Source organism: Patagioenas fasciata, chromosome 5 (genome assembly GCF_037038585.1).
Source record: "Patagioenas fasciata isolate bPatFas1 chromosome 5, bPatFas1.hap1, whole genome shotgun sequence".
Lineage (NCBI taxonomy): Eukaryota > Metazoa > Chordata > Aves > Columbiformes > Columbidae > Patagioenas > Patagioenas fasciata.
In genome coordinates this window covers 14,553,974-14,568,833 of record NC_092524.1, presented here as the reverse complement: position 1 = coordinate 14,568,833, position 14,860 = coordinate 14,553,974, and the positions used below count along the sequence as shown (strand labels likewise).

At 39.8% G+C, this 14,860-nt stretch overlaps 1 protein-coding gene and 1 long non-coding RNA gene across 2 annotated transcripts in view; one reads left to right on the top strand and one right to left on the bottom strand.

The window, feature by feature from the left end:
* ABCC8 (ATP binding cassette subfamily C member 8) overlaps nt 1-9,749 on the top strand; it is an 80,183-nt gene extending 70,434 nt beyond the window's left edge. Inside the window, exons 33-39 of the mRNA XM_065838583.2 lie at nt 10-140; nt 848-926; nt 1,822-1,930; nt 3,453-3,556; nt 4,351-4,484; nt 5,871-5,933; nt 9,077-9,749. Coding sequence (XP_065694655.1) covers nt 10-140; nt 848-926; nt 1,822-1,930; nt 3,453-3,556; nt 4,351-4,484; nt 5,871-5,933; nt 9,077-9,214 — 758 coding nt within the window. The 3' untranslated portion in view covers nt 9,215-9,749. The remainder of the gene's footprint in view (nt 1-9; nt 141-847; nt 927-1,821; nt 1,931-3,452; nt 3,557-4,350; nt 4,485-5,870; nt 5,934-9,076) is intronic.
* LOC139828085 (uncharacterized) lies at nt 2,748-14,770 on the bottom strand. Its single transcript, XR_011739293.1, has 3 exons — nt 14,626-14,770; nt 8,250-8,424; nt 2,748-3,039 (listed from the first exon to the last, which is right to left on the bottom strand). It is a non-coding gene; the product is annotated as an uncharacterized lncRNA (long non-coding RNA).
* Between the last annotated feature and the right edge of the window lie 90 nt (nt 14,771-14,860).

Sequence of the window (14,860 nt, the reverse complement as noted above, 5' to 3'; positions counted from 1 at the left end):
TTGGTACAGCTTCCTCACAGATTCCCCAGAACTGGCCAGACAGGGGGGAGATCCAAATCCAGAACCTCAGTGTCCGATATGACAGCAACTTAAAGCCAGTGCTAAAGCATGTCAATGCCCACATCTCTCCAGGACAAAAGGTAAAAGAACTGCAATGGTTCTGAGAAGTTCTTTAGACTAGCGCATCATAGAAATCAGAGTTAATAAACCATACCACAGTATGTTATGATGACTGAATTACAGAAATTTTGCTCTAAAAGAATGTTGTGCACTGGAAAGGAGTCTGTGGGTTTCTTAGTTTGGTGTGTTTAGGCACATGTTAGAATGAGAAATTAGAGTTACACACCACTTCTTAGTATCCCAGTGCCTTGTTGTCAGCACACAGTGCTGAAAGAAGTGACAGTGACACCTTACTGTGTTAAACCCACTTTGATCATTCCCATGTGGTGCTCTCAGCTTTATTCCCATCTTGTTCTTCTGCTTCATTGCATCTCTTTTCTCTCTGTTATTTTTCTCCTTCTTAGTCCTTTTTTGCCTGTGTCCTTCCTGCTAAACAAGGCCACCTCAGGATCCTAAGTTTTGCCTGCTGCACTGGCCATTCCTCCTCCTGCTCCCATGTCACTCTCCTGCTTTTCCTGGACTGGCCTTGATTTGTCCGTAAATGCTGAGACTCCTAAAGACAAAGAGTGAACTTAGGGACTCTCTTATGGCCAGTTCAGTCTGACTGAACTGTCAGGAGGACATGTCAATCATGTGGATCGGAACCACTCCTCCATCCACTCAAGTGTCAAATACAGACATAATCTCTTTCTGGTCACCTAATGTTTATCTGCTTTTTGTGTCACAGATTGGGATCTGCGGCCGAACAGGCAGTGGAAAATCTTCCTTCTCTCTTGCATTTTTCAGAATGGTTGACACTTTCGAGGGTAAGATTACACCTTTTCATATTGGTCAAGCTTGGCTCCTCAAGGTGCTTTGATAGCCCTTTCCTTAACAGCTGCAGCTTTGAAGTATGATTTTTTAATCTGCAGGACACACTCTCTGGCCTTGTTTAAATACAGTGTCATCTCTCACCTAACAGCTGTGCCATTGATAAGCTGGCTTAATAAATATTCTGCTTGACAGAAGCAAAAGTCCATGTCTAAGTGACAGAGGACAGCCTTTTGTGCTGTTAAATAACAACAGCAGGAGCAAAGCATTAAAGGGGAAAGTGTTCAAGTGCAATGAAGGATCGACACACAAGACACAGACAGGACTCACGGGGCACAGAAAAGTCAGCAACTGGGGACTGCAGTTTGGTCTGCTCCCCTGGAATTTCCTGCCATACCTCCTACTACGTGTGCCATCTCCATGTACCTCATGGAGTGTCTTCCTGTGCATCTCAAAAAATTTTAGCCTCAGTTTCTCAGCCACATTGCCCAGAGGACCCCTATGCAGACCCAGACAGTTGTACTTGGAAATAAAATTTCAACAGTAATTTGGCTTTCTGAAATGCTTGTTCCCCCTGCTAACTAGTTCCATGGTTGATGTAACCTCCTACCTTGTTTGACAGAGGTTTATGCTGGTTAGCAGATAAGTAGTGTGTCTAATAATTCACAAAATACTACAACTGTACTTCATTTTCTTCCCAGCTGAGGCTTAGTCTCAAAACAGTTGTGCTTGCTGCTTAACTAAAACATGTTTCAGTAGTGAATAAGGGGATATGAATTCCAGGCCTGTTCCTGCTGTACTGTATTGCAAGCTGAAAGGGAGCCATGTCTTTGCCAGCAGTTATGTGGCGTGATAAACAGTGTAGCAGACTATCCATTTTCTTTTGAATAGGAAGGATTATCATTGATGGTATAGATATCGCTAAGCTCCCCTTACAGACGTTGAGATCCAGGCTGTCAATCATTCTCCAAGATCCCATTTTATTCAGCGGAACAATCCGGTAAGCATTAAGCACCAGCAATAAAAACCATATAATGACTTATATGCTGTTATATATTATACCATGTGATGACTTTTACAGAATTGCTGATAGCAAACTGTTCAATTCCGGTCTCCTCAGTTGGAGTAGGGAGGTCACTGCCTTCTGTCCTTGCTTTGTACCCACCCCTGCCAGACCACACCTTCCCAGTGCCTGTTCCTGGTCAGCATGCTGCCAGCAGAAGGCATCCCATGCCTGTTACACAGACAAAGTCGCTATTTGTTCCTCCAGGATCAAGTAATTAGGTTAGCTCACTGATCAACCCATAACCAGCCAGCACTACTTGAAACTTTCTCCTGCATCTATTTTCGTCTCCCTGTCTTTAAAAATGAGATGGAAAAAATGCAGGCTAATAAATTAATGTAAAAAAATAGGAAGCAATAGACAATGTGAGAAGTACTGGGGGAGGTCTGGGCTATTTTATTCTGGAGCCTCTATGTGTGTTGATCATCTAGTCTTTGAGATGTTCTTTCACCTGGGAGAATCCTCTTTCTCTGAGAGGATGATGCAATAGAAACAGTGGCAAAAAGCTCCACAGTTTCCAACAAATGTCCATCCCTATGTCTATGGCATTTACCTTAGAAAGGAACAGTATAATCCTCAGTGCGGAGTTACATCACCTACAGTTACAGTTTCTAAATAAAAGTCATTAGAGTTCACTGAAAATGACAGAGGCTCCTGTGGTTTCCTGACTCCAGCTTAAGGAAAATCCCAAGATTATCTCCTGAATTTGCCTGAATAGAGCATGATTAATTCATGTCAGAAGATGAGGTGTATACCTTTGTTTTATAAATTAACCTATTGAAAAAAATGTTTAGGCCATTGTCAGTAATTCACAGCGCATATAGTAGGAGTAAAAATACAAAGTGTTATGCACCATTGAATATTTTATTTCTAATTCTAATTCTGTATATTAATATGATATGAGATTCACATTTGTTGCTATCATTTCTGGGCTTCAGCAAGCTAAAATAACATTCATCTGTTTATAAATCCGAGATTTGTTCAGTTGTAGTGAAGACTTGTGTTTCATAATTCAGTACAAAGCTTGGTTGTTCTGTTTAGCATTTCTATAGCAATAAAGAACAAAGAGACACTGGATTTAAAAGAAGAGATGGTGGAATTTGGTCCTTTGTTAAAAATGGATGTTACTTTAAACTGATTGTATTCCCAGATGTGGGAATTTCTTTACTTTATTCAGAACAAAATAAATTCTAAAACCACAAAGATATTTGCAGAACAGAAAGCTTTTCCCATTCTGCTCAACTGAAAGAGATAAACTTTGTTCTTAATCACATTGGTATACATGTTGACCAAGACTACAAAATTTGATGGATTTATACCAACAATAGATCAGAATCAGACCTAGATCCTTAGTATATGATTATAATTATTTGCAAGTTTGTTTCTAAGCATGCTAAAAGAAGAAATACATTGCAGAAGTTTATATTGACTGATATTCTTGAATAACACCTAACTGTAGGTTTAACTTGGACCCTGAGAAGAAGTGCACTGACAGCATGCTGTGGGAAGCATTGGAAATAGCACAGCTCAAGCATGTGGTGAAAGCACTCCCTGGGGGCCTAGGTAATAAGACTTCCTTCTTGAGAAGATTGCTTCCAGTGTTCCCAATGTTCCTGTTTCACATTTACTATCTACTAAAAATGTAGTTGCTGAAGAAAAAGCTTTTTAGGTTTATGGAAGGTGACAAAAAGTGCTTGCCTGCAGACAAAGGCTCTATATGCATCTAACTCCCTTATCAGCTGCACTTGTGGGGTAGAATTCTGTTTCTATTCAAATCAAGGGTCATTTTTTCTTTTCCAGTCTGTCTTCATTATGAAGTATTGAGGTTTACGAGTCTTGTGAATTCAAATAAGGTGTCAACAAGTCAGGTGTCATACAGAATATGTTATTTGGTATTTTCCAATGGTCATATCCACGGAGGAAGATTTCAGAAACTCAAAGGTGTGAATTATTTAATCATTTAAAAAACAAACACACACCCACAAACAAACAAACCTTTAAAATGCTAGGTTATACAGCCTTAGGGTAAAGAAATGATGGATGGCACTTTGACCAGGGTATGCAGTGTCCAAGACTGCATGTGTTCCAGAGAAAGTCACACTTACGCATCCTCAGCTACTTTGATGTCTAATAGCTATAAAGAATATAACGAGGCAGAAGTACTGGTTGTTTTGAACAGTGGAAATAAACAGGCAAAATTGGGTCATCAGCAGCTGTAGACCTAGGAAACATTACTTTGAAAATCTTTATGCTGAAGGTGAGAGATTTTCCAAGCATATGCTCTACTCCGATCTTACCCTCTCAGATACACACTTGTGCATATCCCATATATACTGGGTTTGCTCTATCATTTCCAGATGCTATAGTAACAGAAGGGGGTGAAAACTTCAGCCAGGGCCAAAGACAGCTGTTCTGCCTAGCAAGGGCTTTTGTGCGGAAGACAAGCATCTTCATCATGGATGAAGCCACAGCATCTATTGACATGGCAACAGTGAGTTTGGAGTGTTTCTGATTTCTTGTTTTCCTGGGGGGGTGAGAGACAACTGCTAATATGTGAAGAAAAAGGTGGAAAGCAATTTTATCTACTCTGTAATATGTTTACACTGTTTTTAATGCACATGTGTTTACAAGTCCAGGTAGTTGTGAGTCACTGCTAACTAATGTAAAGAGCTTTTAAATCATTTTAGTAGGGGTTTAATAGTTATTCCAGTATTGCTTGCATTAGGAAAATGAAGCGTGTTATTTTCATTGGCAGTTTGATTTTCTAAAGTAAACATAGCTTGGAGGGTCAACTGGGATGGTCAATGAAGGGTAAATTGGCAAGCAGAGAAATTTCTCCAGCATGGTGGACAGGACAAGTCAGAAAGTTACAAGGCTTGAAAGTAGCATCAAGGAAACAGGCAAGAGACATAGCAAAGACTATTGCATTAATTGCCAGAAATTGCTAGACAGAGGTTAAACCACACAATAATAGTACACTGTCTGAATTTTAGCCAAATAGAACAGTACATTCTTAGGATTTTTTCCTCTATTATGAGGAAAAATGAGGAATTATTATTTCAGTCTTGTTCATGATTATTTCAGTCTCCGTGATTATTCTTGAGTAAAGAATGTAATTGGAGGAGTTTATTATAACGGCTACAATTTTTAGTTCTGTAAAATGTTAATGTATTGGATGTCAGTAAGGTTGGGAATTAGACTGTGTTGCAGCCCACTTAAAACACATTTTTAATCTTGACACATTGAGGATATAGTCCCTCCCTTGAGATACATACCCAAAGAACAGGTAATAGCAAATGAAAGTATCTGTGCTAGTGACATTTCTAGGCAGAGTTTGGTACACAACACGTTTCCTAAATAGTGAAGGATGAGTACTTGCTGAGTGAGAACTATGTATGTTAAGATCATCTTAAATATAATCTCTGCTGTTAAATATGCCAGGTACAGCACACTTCCTTGGTTATCCCTGCCACCCCTCGGTGTTAGATGTCTCCAGTGTGCTGGGACATTCCTGGGCTTCCAGCAGGGTGAAGAACACACCACAGAGGCACCAGCATGCGGGCAGCCTGGCAAGACCCTGAACTGACCTTGGATTTCCTCATTGTAAATCTGCAGTCAGGATGGCAGGGGATTGGGGCCAGGGCACAGCTCTGGCGTGCGCTGAAGCCCAGAGGCAGTGAGGGTGGCAGAAGTGAACAGGGCTGCCTGACTGGAGGCCAGGCTCCAACTTGGTTCTGACATGTAGTTATTCATTTCTGCAATGAAGGATCAATAAAAGCATAGACTAATCTATAGTTTCTTAAGCCTTCTTAGTGTCTGTGTGTGTATCTTGTAACCTCTGCTGTTTGAAAAGCAAAAAATGTTTTTCTTTACATAGGAGAACATACTCCAGAAGGTAGTCATGACCGCGTTTGCTGACCGTACTGTGGTTACAATAGCAGTAAGTACAGTCTCTGCTGCCGTTCTAATGCAAACATGAATCAGAAACGCCACCTTAGTCAATTCTTGTCAATCTTAGTAAATGTGTTAATTTGGTAATTAATTATTTTTAAGTGGGTTTTAAGTGTAAGCTTTCTTTTTCATTTTAAACTACTTTCTTATTTAAATACAAAACAACAGCTTTTGAAATGGGTTGCATAATGCTGTGTCTGATTGCTTGTAAAAGCATGTAATATAAGTATGTGGTCTATTTTCTATTACCCACTTTAGGCTAATTTAAAATATGACTTTGACTACTGTAAAAATCTAAGAATAAGTTTCATTAAGCTAAAATAATCATTTAACTAAGGCCAAGTAAAATTGTAGTAGTTCTGCCACTGGATAAAGCAATTATATTTCAGAATTTAAACAAATAATTAGAATCTTACTAACTTTTAAAAATAAACATTTCACCTCTGTTGACAGTGAATTTAAGTTTGTGTATTCTTAAAGTGATTATACAAAGATCTCAAGTATCTATTAAAAAATTGTTTATGAAAGAGATTTGACCTGAATCAAAGCAGTTGGCTCAACAGATATGTCAGAAGCAATGCATATCTTTCGGTCCTCTATGTTCTAAAAATACTCATATATCAGGGAGGTGAAACAAAGTCATTAGGCTTCTTAAAATTTAAAAACTAAATGCAAGTCAAGAAGTCTATGCTCAGGAATCTTACAGCATCTGTTTATTTTCACCTAGCAAATGTGTAATAGAAAACCCAGTTTATCTTATGGTATCCATTCAGTGTGTCATTGTTAAAAAAATATAAGGAATCATAAGCATGAAATTGCCCAATTTCTCCATGTGAAAATTCTGAATTGGACTGCATTTTGTATTTATGTGTCGTCTTTTGCTTTGTTTGGGGATAGGCAGAGAGGGCCTAGTCTTTCACTCTCTTAGTGAGTTTCAAACTGCACAGTTCAAACACAGCATTTTGGAATAAACTCACTGTTTTTACTTTGAAAGGTAAATGTGGTTTACAGCAGGTGGGTTTGCATTCAAAATGCTCTGTAGTAGAAACAGAAGGTTGGGGTAGTGATTTCGGGTTTGTTTTTTGTTTTGTTGGGTTATTTGTTTTTTGGTGGTGGTGGTTTGGTGTGATGTGAGGTTTGTGGTTTTGTTTTGGGGTTTGTTGTTTGTTTTGTCTTGTGGTTTGTTTGTTTTCCAACAAAGCCATACATTCCTAATTTGAGCTTAGGAAGAATGAGAATAGGAAGAGTATAGTATTGGGTATATATTATCACCTATGTTACTTTACCAGGATGACAGCACTGATTGCGTTATACTGAAAGAGAGCGGACAACAAGGGCAACAAGTACGACTGGAATGTGATATTTCAGTCCCCTCCCCCTGCCTGTGGACTGGATAAATGTCACAGGAGACTGCAGCAGAGATGGGATTTGTAGATGCCATCAGTGATTATTTTATGGAACGTCTGGCTAGAAAGCCACAGAAAGAAAGACAAGAGTTGTTTTGGTACTGAGAGTGCCCAAGATCTGATTAGGAACCTTATAGGTGAAGAGTGACTTTATAACAGGGACCACAATAGTCTTAAATATCCCTCCAAGAGTAATGCAGACCCCAAAATTGCAATACAGTTACACTCAACTTTAAAAAGTGGAATTCTGTAAAAATGAGGAGGCTTGCTAAAAAAAATTAAAAGGGGGGGAGGGGGAACGGGGGGTGACGAGGAGGAATCGCCTGAAAGAGGAAGCAAATAAAATTTAATCTGACAGGGATAATCGAAATTATTGAAAGATTTTATGCAAAAATCCCAGAGCTAATGTATGCTATTTATTAGGATAGGACTGAGTAAGGATAGAAAGAAGCTGATATGGCTAAACAAACAAACAAACAAAAAAGACTATTGGAAACCAGAAGGCGTTCTTGTAAAAGCTGAACTCATAGCCAAATAAAGAAAACAGAAATGATCATAAGTTCTGGCATATTACATGGGAAAATGCAATAAGGCAGGACAAAAAGAAAAAAAAAAAAGAAAAACAAAGTATGAGAGCAGTTTCTGGAAGCCATCAAAACTAATAAGGAATCCACGAATCCCTAAAAGATACCAGGAGCAAGAAGTCTATCAATATGTAGGGCCATTTGATGATCAATACATGAAAGGAATCCTCAGGAAAGATAATGGCATTGCAAAAAGCTAAATGAATTATTTTCATTATTCACTGTGGAAAATACTGGGACAGTTTTTTTCCAAATAAAATAATAAAACGTTAGGGCTTAATAGGAAAAGGGTAGAGAACAAAAAATTAAACATACCACTGTATAGATCCATAGTGGACACATGCCTCGAATATTGTGCATAATTCCAGCCTCCTCATCCCTGTAATGACACATTACAACTGAAATATGTTGAGAAACACAAGATTGACCAGAGGTGTGGAACTGCTCCTTAACCATTAAGGAGGATCTGAGTAGGTTAGGCCTCTTCTGCCTGGAAAAAGGACAACATAAGGACATGTGAGGGAGGTTTGTGAAATCGTGAGGCAAGGGACGAGACATCAGAAGAAGCTCTGAGCAGTGAGGCCCAGAGCATACAATAGGGAATATTTGTTCATTTAGCGAGGAGCAGACGTGAAAGAATCTTTTCCAAAGGATGTGGATGCAAAACTTGTATGAAAGTTCAAGAGAAGACATGGAAAAGGTCTTAGAAGAGAGATCTACTCAGTTTTACAAAGAGACAAACCACAGCAAACTCAGGAAACGCCTTGATCTAGACACAGTCCAGGACTGGGAGAGTACTCGCGTGCAGTACCACACTTACATTCCATGTTCCCACTCTTCCCAGCTACCTTCTCATGCCAACAGGTGGTGGCACGACAGTGGGGTAGGGGCATTGTAGTCTGAACTCATATGACTCTTCATATTCAAGTATCTATGTGCAATTTAGGTACTTGCATATCCATGTGGCTCTTGGTCTGTGTATTTATCTGCAGTATTTGCACAGTAAATTAGAGTGAAAACTAGGATAAGTAGCCTTAATCAAACTTGAACTTGTCACGAAAATTAATTTCTGGAAGTTTGTCTTATCCTGGAATATATTTGATAGATGCACTGAACTGGCATTTTGTTTATTTGTTTTTCAGCACCGTGTGCACACAATTCTCAATGCAGATTTGGTTATTGTAATGAAGCGAGGGGTTATTTTGGAATATGACAAGCCTGAGGTTCTGCTAGAACAAGAAGACAGTGTCTTTGCTTCTTTTGTACAAGCAGATAAGTAGTAAAGAAAAAATGAAGCATTTTAAAGTACAATTGTATTATTTTTTAAAAATGTAAAATACCTGTAAATAAATATTATTTCATAATAAACAGAGGATTTTCTTTTTTTAATAAAATGAGCCATTTTTCTCCATTTGAAGCATTAATGAATTACCCATGTACTTTCCTTTTTTGTACACTACTACTCTTTATTTGCTACCAAAGAATGATGAAATATAGTTGGGAAAAAAACAACAACAAAACAACCCACAACAACAATAAAAAAACCCAAAAGCCTACATGGGTGAAATATGACAGGATATACATCAAAGAAAAATAGCCAGCATGGAGTTTTTATGTAACTCTTAAATGTCTCCTGTCATTTTATTAACATGTTATTTTTATGTGTCATAGTACTGTAGATATTGCTCGTAACTGACTAAATGCTAAAGTAAAAATTATATACCAAAGGTATTTCTCGAAAGCTTGTATCTCTTTTAATCATATGACTCTGTAAAGCTTTAATATCTAAATATAAAATCTATAAAACTTGTTAAATTTTGTGGTTTATTGATAGTGCCTGTGTCTCTTGGTCTCTACTTTAATACCTTTTAGAAATGAATCACAAGCTGATTCCTTTAGTCTTTCTTAGGCTGCCTCACCTCTACCCATTGAATCATGTTATACTGATTCCAGGCGGGATTGAGCCACAGTCCCTCCCAAGTTCTGAAGAAGCTAAGAGGAGGCAGGCTGTGATCAACTATCAGTGTTCAATGCACACAGTTTCCAGACCAGTACAGATGTACCGATTCATCTGGAAATTATCCCTCCTAATCTGGTAAATAAACAGCATTAAACCTTTCACTGCAGCTCAGAGCCATGAGAGCTTGACTCATCGTCTCCTAGTTTAATATATTTCACCCACTGTCACACTGTTTCTAGATTCACTGTGCTTTTTACCAATAAATTATGTATACTTATTATGGTAACTTGCAACTACTGAAATTACCCTAATTTGGCTAGACTGCTACTCATCCCTGCCCTATCAATTGTTCCAGGATTTATTAATTGCTAAGGGGTTTGAATGTCAATGACCCAATGGAAGGCTACAATGAGATTTTCACTATTATTATTTGTATAGCAATTTGGGCTTTACATATATTTTTGTCCTCTTCCCTTTTTTGAAGAATTTCTAGCACTCGGGAAAACTCCTTTCTCTTTTTTTTTTTTTAAATCTCTTGAGACTACTCAATTAATTTGGAATCTGTTGTGTTTTTTTTTTCAAAGGCTTTGCTTTCTAGAAAAAGACATCTCAGTGTTCTTATGGGATACATGATGTTTTTAACGCATTACTTCTCTTCTAGTACTGCAGCAGAGAGCAAGGAAAACTGAAGATCTCTTGTTGCTGTTTAAGTAGTGTTACCAGCTCCACAGCAGAGTAGTTGCAGCATCTGCCTGCTATTATTTGTGCAATACGAATTTGGGCATTAAACTGGGGCCAGAGAACATATAGCCAACAGGAGAGAGTAGGATGAACAATGGTAGAAGTGAGGAGGTAGAATACAGTTACGCAGATGAAATGCATGAGCTCTGTCGTTGCCTGCTACAGCAGAGAAAATGGGCAGCCAGGAGGTGTCCACTCCTCTGGGGAATTGTTTTGCTGGGCAGCATCAAAGAAAAAAATAGCTACAGAACTACTGATGTGTTTTCACTCTGGGATACCAGGCATCCATTAGGGCTAAGAAGGAAGAAATGGGAGACAGGTGACTATCCTTCCAGTGTAGCAGAAGGGCACAGTGAGTGCAGAGCAGGTTTCTCCTACAGCTACTGTGCATGCCATCTCCTAGCTGCCCAGCACCGCTCTAAAGCAGGATCTCATCCTGTACAGGCTGAGGAGAACACCACTGTGCAGGCTATCTCAAACTCATGCTGCAGAGAGAGATCCTCAGAAGCTTTGCAACCACCTGTGAAAGACCCTAAATCTTAATGGCAAGAGGAGAGATAGAGAACTAGCTCCTATTCCACAGACTTCTGACAACCTTACCTGGAAGGGAATGCAAGGGACTAAAGGAGAGGGCATGTTGCTAAGAAGACTATATTATATCTTGCAGTATTGAGAAATAAGAACACAAAGTAGAAGTGTCATATGTTTCCATTGTAAATGGGGCTCATATTTCACAAAGCAGCATTGCAGGAGAACAGGGCGAGCTGGTTCATATCCAGCAATTATGTATCTTTTAAATGGTACCACACTGCTGGATAATTATGTGTGAACAAGGAAGGCTCTTAGCTACCACTTGGACAGAATACACATTTCCTCAGCACGTTTTATGTAGTCTTATTTATATGGGACCAAGTCCCAGGGAGTTTCTGCCCACTAACTCCAAAAGGTTAGAATCTCAACAGTGACCAGAAGCAGTACCCAAGAAAATTCTTCTGTGATGGGAGGCGCACTGCCATTATCGGAGTCATTATACCTGTTGCCTCAAGATAGCTATTCCAGCAGTCTCTATTGAATCAGGCTCACAAATGTATTGTGCATGGCAATTGCATTACTAAGCAAAGTGCTGTACTAAAATGTGTGCAAGACAGCTCCAGAACAGCCATACGAGGCTGCTGAGGGGAACTACAATGTCTGGACTTTGATTTGTCCTCTGGGATGGGACTCAGCTCAGTCCCAAAGGTGTTAGTGGGATGGACTGCCCATGGAGATGAAACCAGGGTTTATTTTGTTTGCGATCTATGAATGTTCCCATTACACAAAAACCTTTATAGCATTTATCCCTTTGTCTTAGTGTGGCCATTTCATACTGTTCTACTTATTTCTGAGGGAGCGCTGTTTCCTTGGAAGGCCAGGAAGCACACGGTGCCTGCTACATTAGCCCCCATCCCAGCTCTGCTTATGCCTTCCCCTGTAGCTTTGAATAACCCGCTCTGATCTCTTTTCTTCTATCTACCCTCTCACACAGCAAGGTGGTTTGTGAGGCTTAATTCATGTTGGGATAACACCATGTAGCTTGTGAGAGAAAGGTCTGCTTCTAAAGGCAGAGTAATACCATGGTGCCAACTAAATTAAAATTTAACAGTTACAGTAATACCTTCTTTTATAGCCATTATAATCAGTATAAATTGGGGTAAGGGGGAGTTTTGAAATTTAAAACTTAATTTGTGGGTGGAAAAACTTACCCCTCATGATTCAATGCTATAGAGTGGGATTGTTCATTCCTGTAAGCCTAATTTGTTCAGCAGCTCTTAACACAAATATGTTGGCTCACTCAGAAGATCTGTCACTTTTTTTTCTTTTAAGTATCTGTCATTTGATCCACAGAGACAGGGCTTCTTGTTATTCTGCACTAGAAATTCTTCAGCAGAAGCCACTTGCCTTGCTGTCCCATCTCAGCCAACAAGTGCTCAGGGGTGAGTGAAGTGGCAAATGACAGTCTCAATAAAGAACAGAAGTAGTAACAAGGAAGCACCCTTCTAGCTCTGTAGAGCTCAGGATTCCTAAAACTAACATGGTGAGCACATTCATGCAACATCCCTTGCTGTAGTAGGCTCCATGGGTCACTCCTAGCACCAGACTTCGAAGCAATTTACCTTTAAAACACTCCTCCCTGATAAACTTATTTTCATTTTGCATTCATGTAGTTACCACCCTGTAAAGGTACAGTATAAGCCAATGATTAGAAAAGAGCAAGGGAAAGTGGCACAAAAGGCATGACTGCCTCTTGAATACCCATTTCCATCTCTGCGAAGGAGCATGATATGTTACCAGTGAGTACTCCATGGTATTACGGAGCCTTTTTTGCTCACTTCAAAATGCTGGAAGTAACTATGAGCTGATATCAACTGGAGAACCACAACTTGACGAGTAAATCTCCAAATACATTCTTTTTTTTTTCTTTTTTTTTTTTTTTAAATGTTTAGAAAGAAAAGCATAACAAATAGTAAGCTCAGCAGCCTGGCAGCCTAGTGCCAGGGCACCTCATTGTAATTTTTGTTTTATTTATTAAAGCAGCAAGAAAGACAACCCAGAATAAGAGGAAGTGTGGAGTATTGGGCAGCTGACTCCTCCAAAAGGAATCCAAGGACATGCAACTAATCATACATAAAAAGTAGAAATAAAGTAATAGTAATAATTTAATTACAAGACCTGTAATAACTGCTTAGCGACCTTAGAATGATCACTTAAAAATACTATTCTGAAATCCCTAGATGGCTGCAGTAAGTAGCTGTAGGTGGTGAAAGTCAATTTCAACCCCAACTAGCTGGCTCCCAGCCACCAACTGGGCAACTGCGTTGCCCAGGCAATCAATGCCAGTAGCTGCTTACACAGTGTGCCAAAGCACTTCGAGCCAAGTCCATGGACAAATGCAATTAGAAAAATATTATCATAAATCCACCAACACTAAAGAAAAACCTCTTATCCAGAATATCCTAGGATGCAGCTCTACAACTTTGGTGTCTAAACTGAAATAGAAACCAAATATTCAAATCAGACTAAGTAAACACACGAATGAGAATACTGCTATTTAAACAGTGGATCTGTCATATTGGAGAGATTTTAAATAACACGTCACAAAGATACGTTGTTATATGCATGCACATGTATGCATTTATACACACACGGACATCATCCTGTCATACACAGGTTCTGTTTTCCTGCCTCCTTTTGTTCCCTCTTCTGGTGATTTTGATGTGTCTGGAAGCTCATGTCACTGTGGGTTAACCATTTGTGGATGGATGATTCTTTTGCAACTTCTACCACTATCTGAACATTACACATTTTCCTGTGCAGCCAGCTGCCATTACCACTCATGTCATTTCATAAGCTACTTCCTTCAGAAAAATCCTTCCACAGTCAAGGCTAAATAACTAGGAAATTTTATAAGTGGAAATGAGCCCCTTGGTTCCATCTCTGTTTAACCATTACATTCTTGGACTTGGCCTCCTCAAGCAAATTGTCTGCCACTGCGGGCACAATTCACTACTTGAATGCTCTTCTCCTACTTACATAAAGATGTGCAGGCGAATTTCAGGATTGTTTTTTATTTGTTTTGCCCTAAAGATTTCCTTTGAAAAGATCCCCAGCGCTTTTTATTTTTTTTTTTCTGTTTCACGGAATAATCGCCCGACCTGAAACCACACGATTCCACAAAGCAGCCGCTGCCCATGGCAGCCAGGACAGGCAGCAAATCCACCCTTGAACAAATATTTACAGACATTAGCGCCAGGGAAAGGGGATCGCTCACACCTCCCCGGCATAAAGCCCGACCCCACGCACACTTCCTCGGGAAAACAAAAACACCAACCAACCATCCAAAAAAACCCAAAAAACCAAACCAAACAAACAAAAAAACCCGAACAAAAACAACAACCAAAAAACAAACAAATAAAAATACACAAAAAAAGGTAAAAAGGTAAAGAAACGCACCCAGCGCTCCCCGTGGAGCAATGCGGGACTCGCCCCCCTCTTCCCTTCCCACAAGGGTGACGCCGAGGAGCGACACCCAACGGTTTTTAACCGCTGCCGTTGCGCGCGTTGCCCAACGGCCGTCACGCGGCGGCGTTACGCCTCGGGGCCGCAACAACGAGGCCGGGGACGGTCGCGCTCGGCCCCACACGCTCGACCTTTCCCGGCCTCGGCGGCGCCGTCTGGTGGCCGCCGC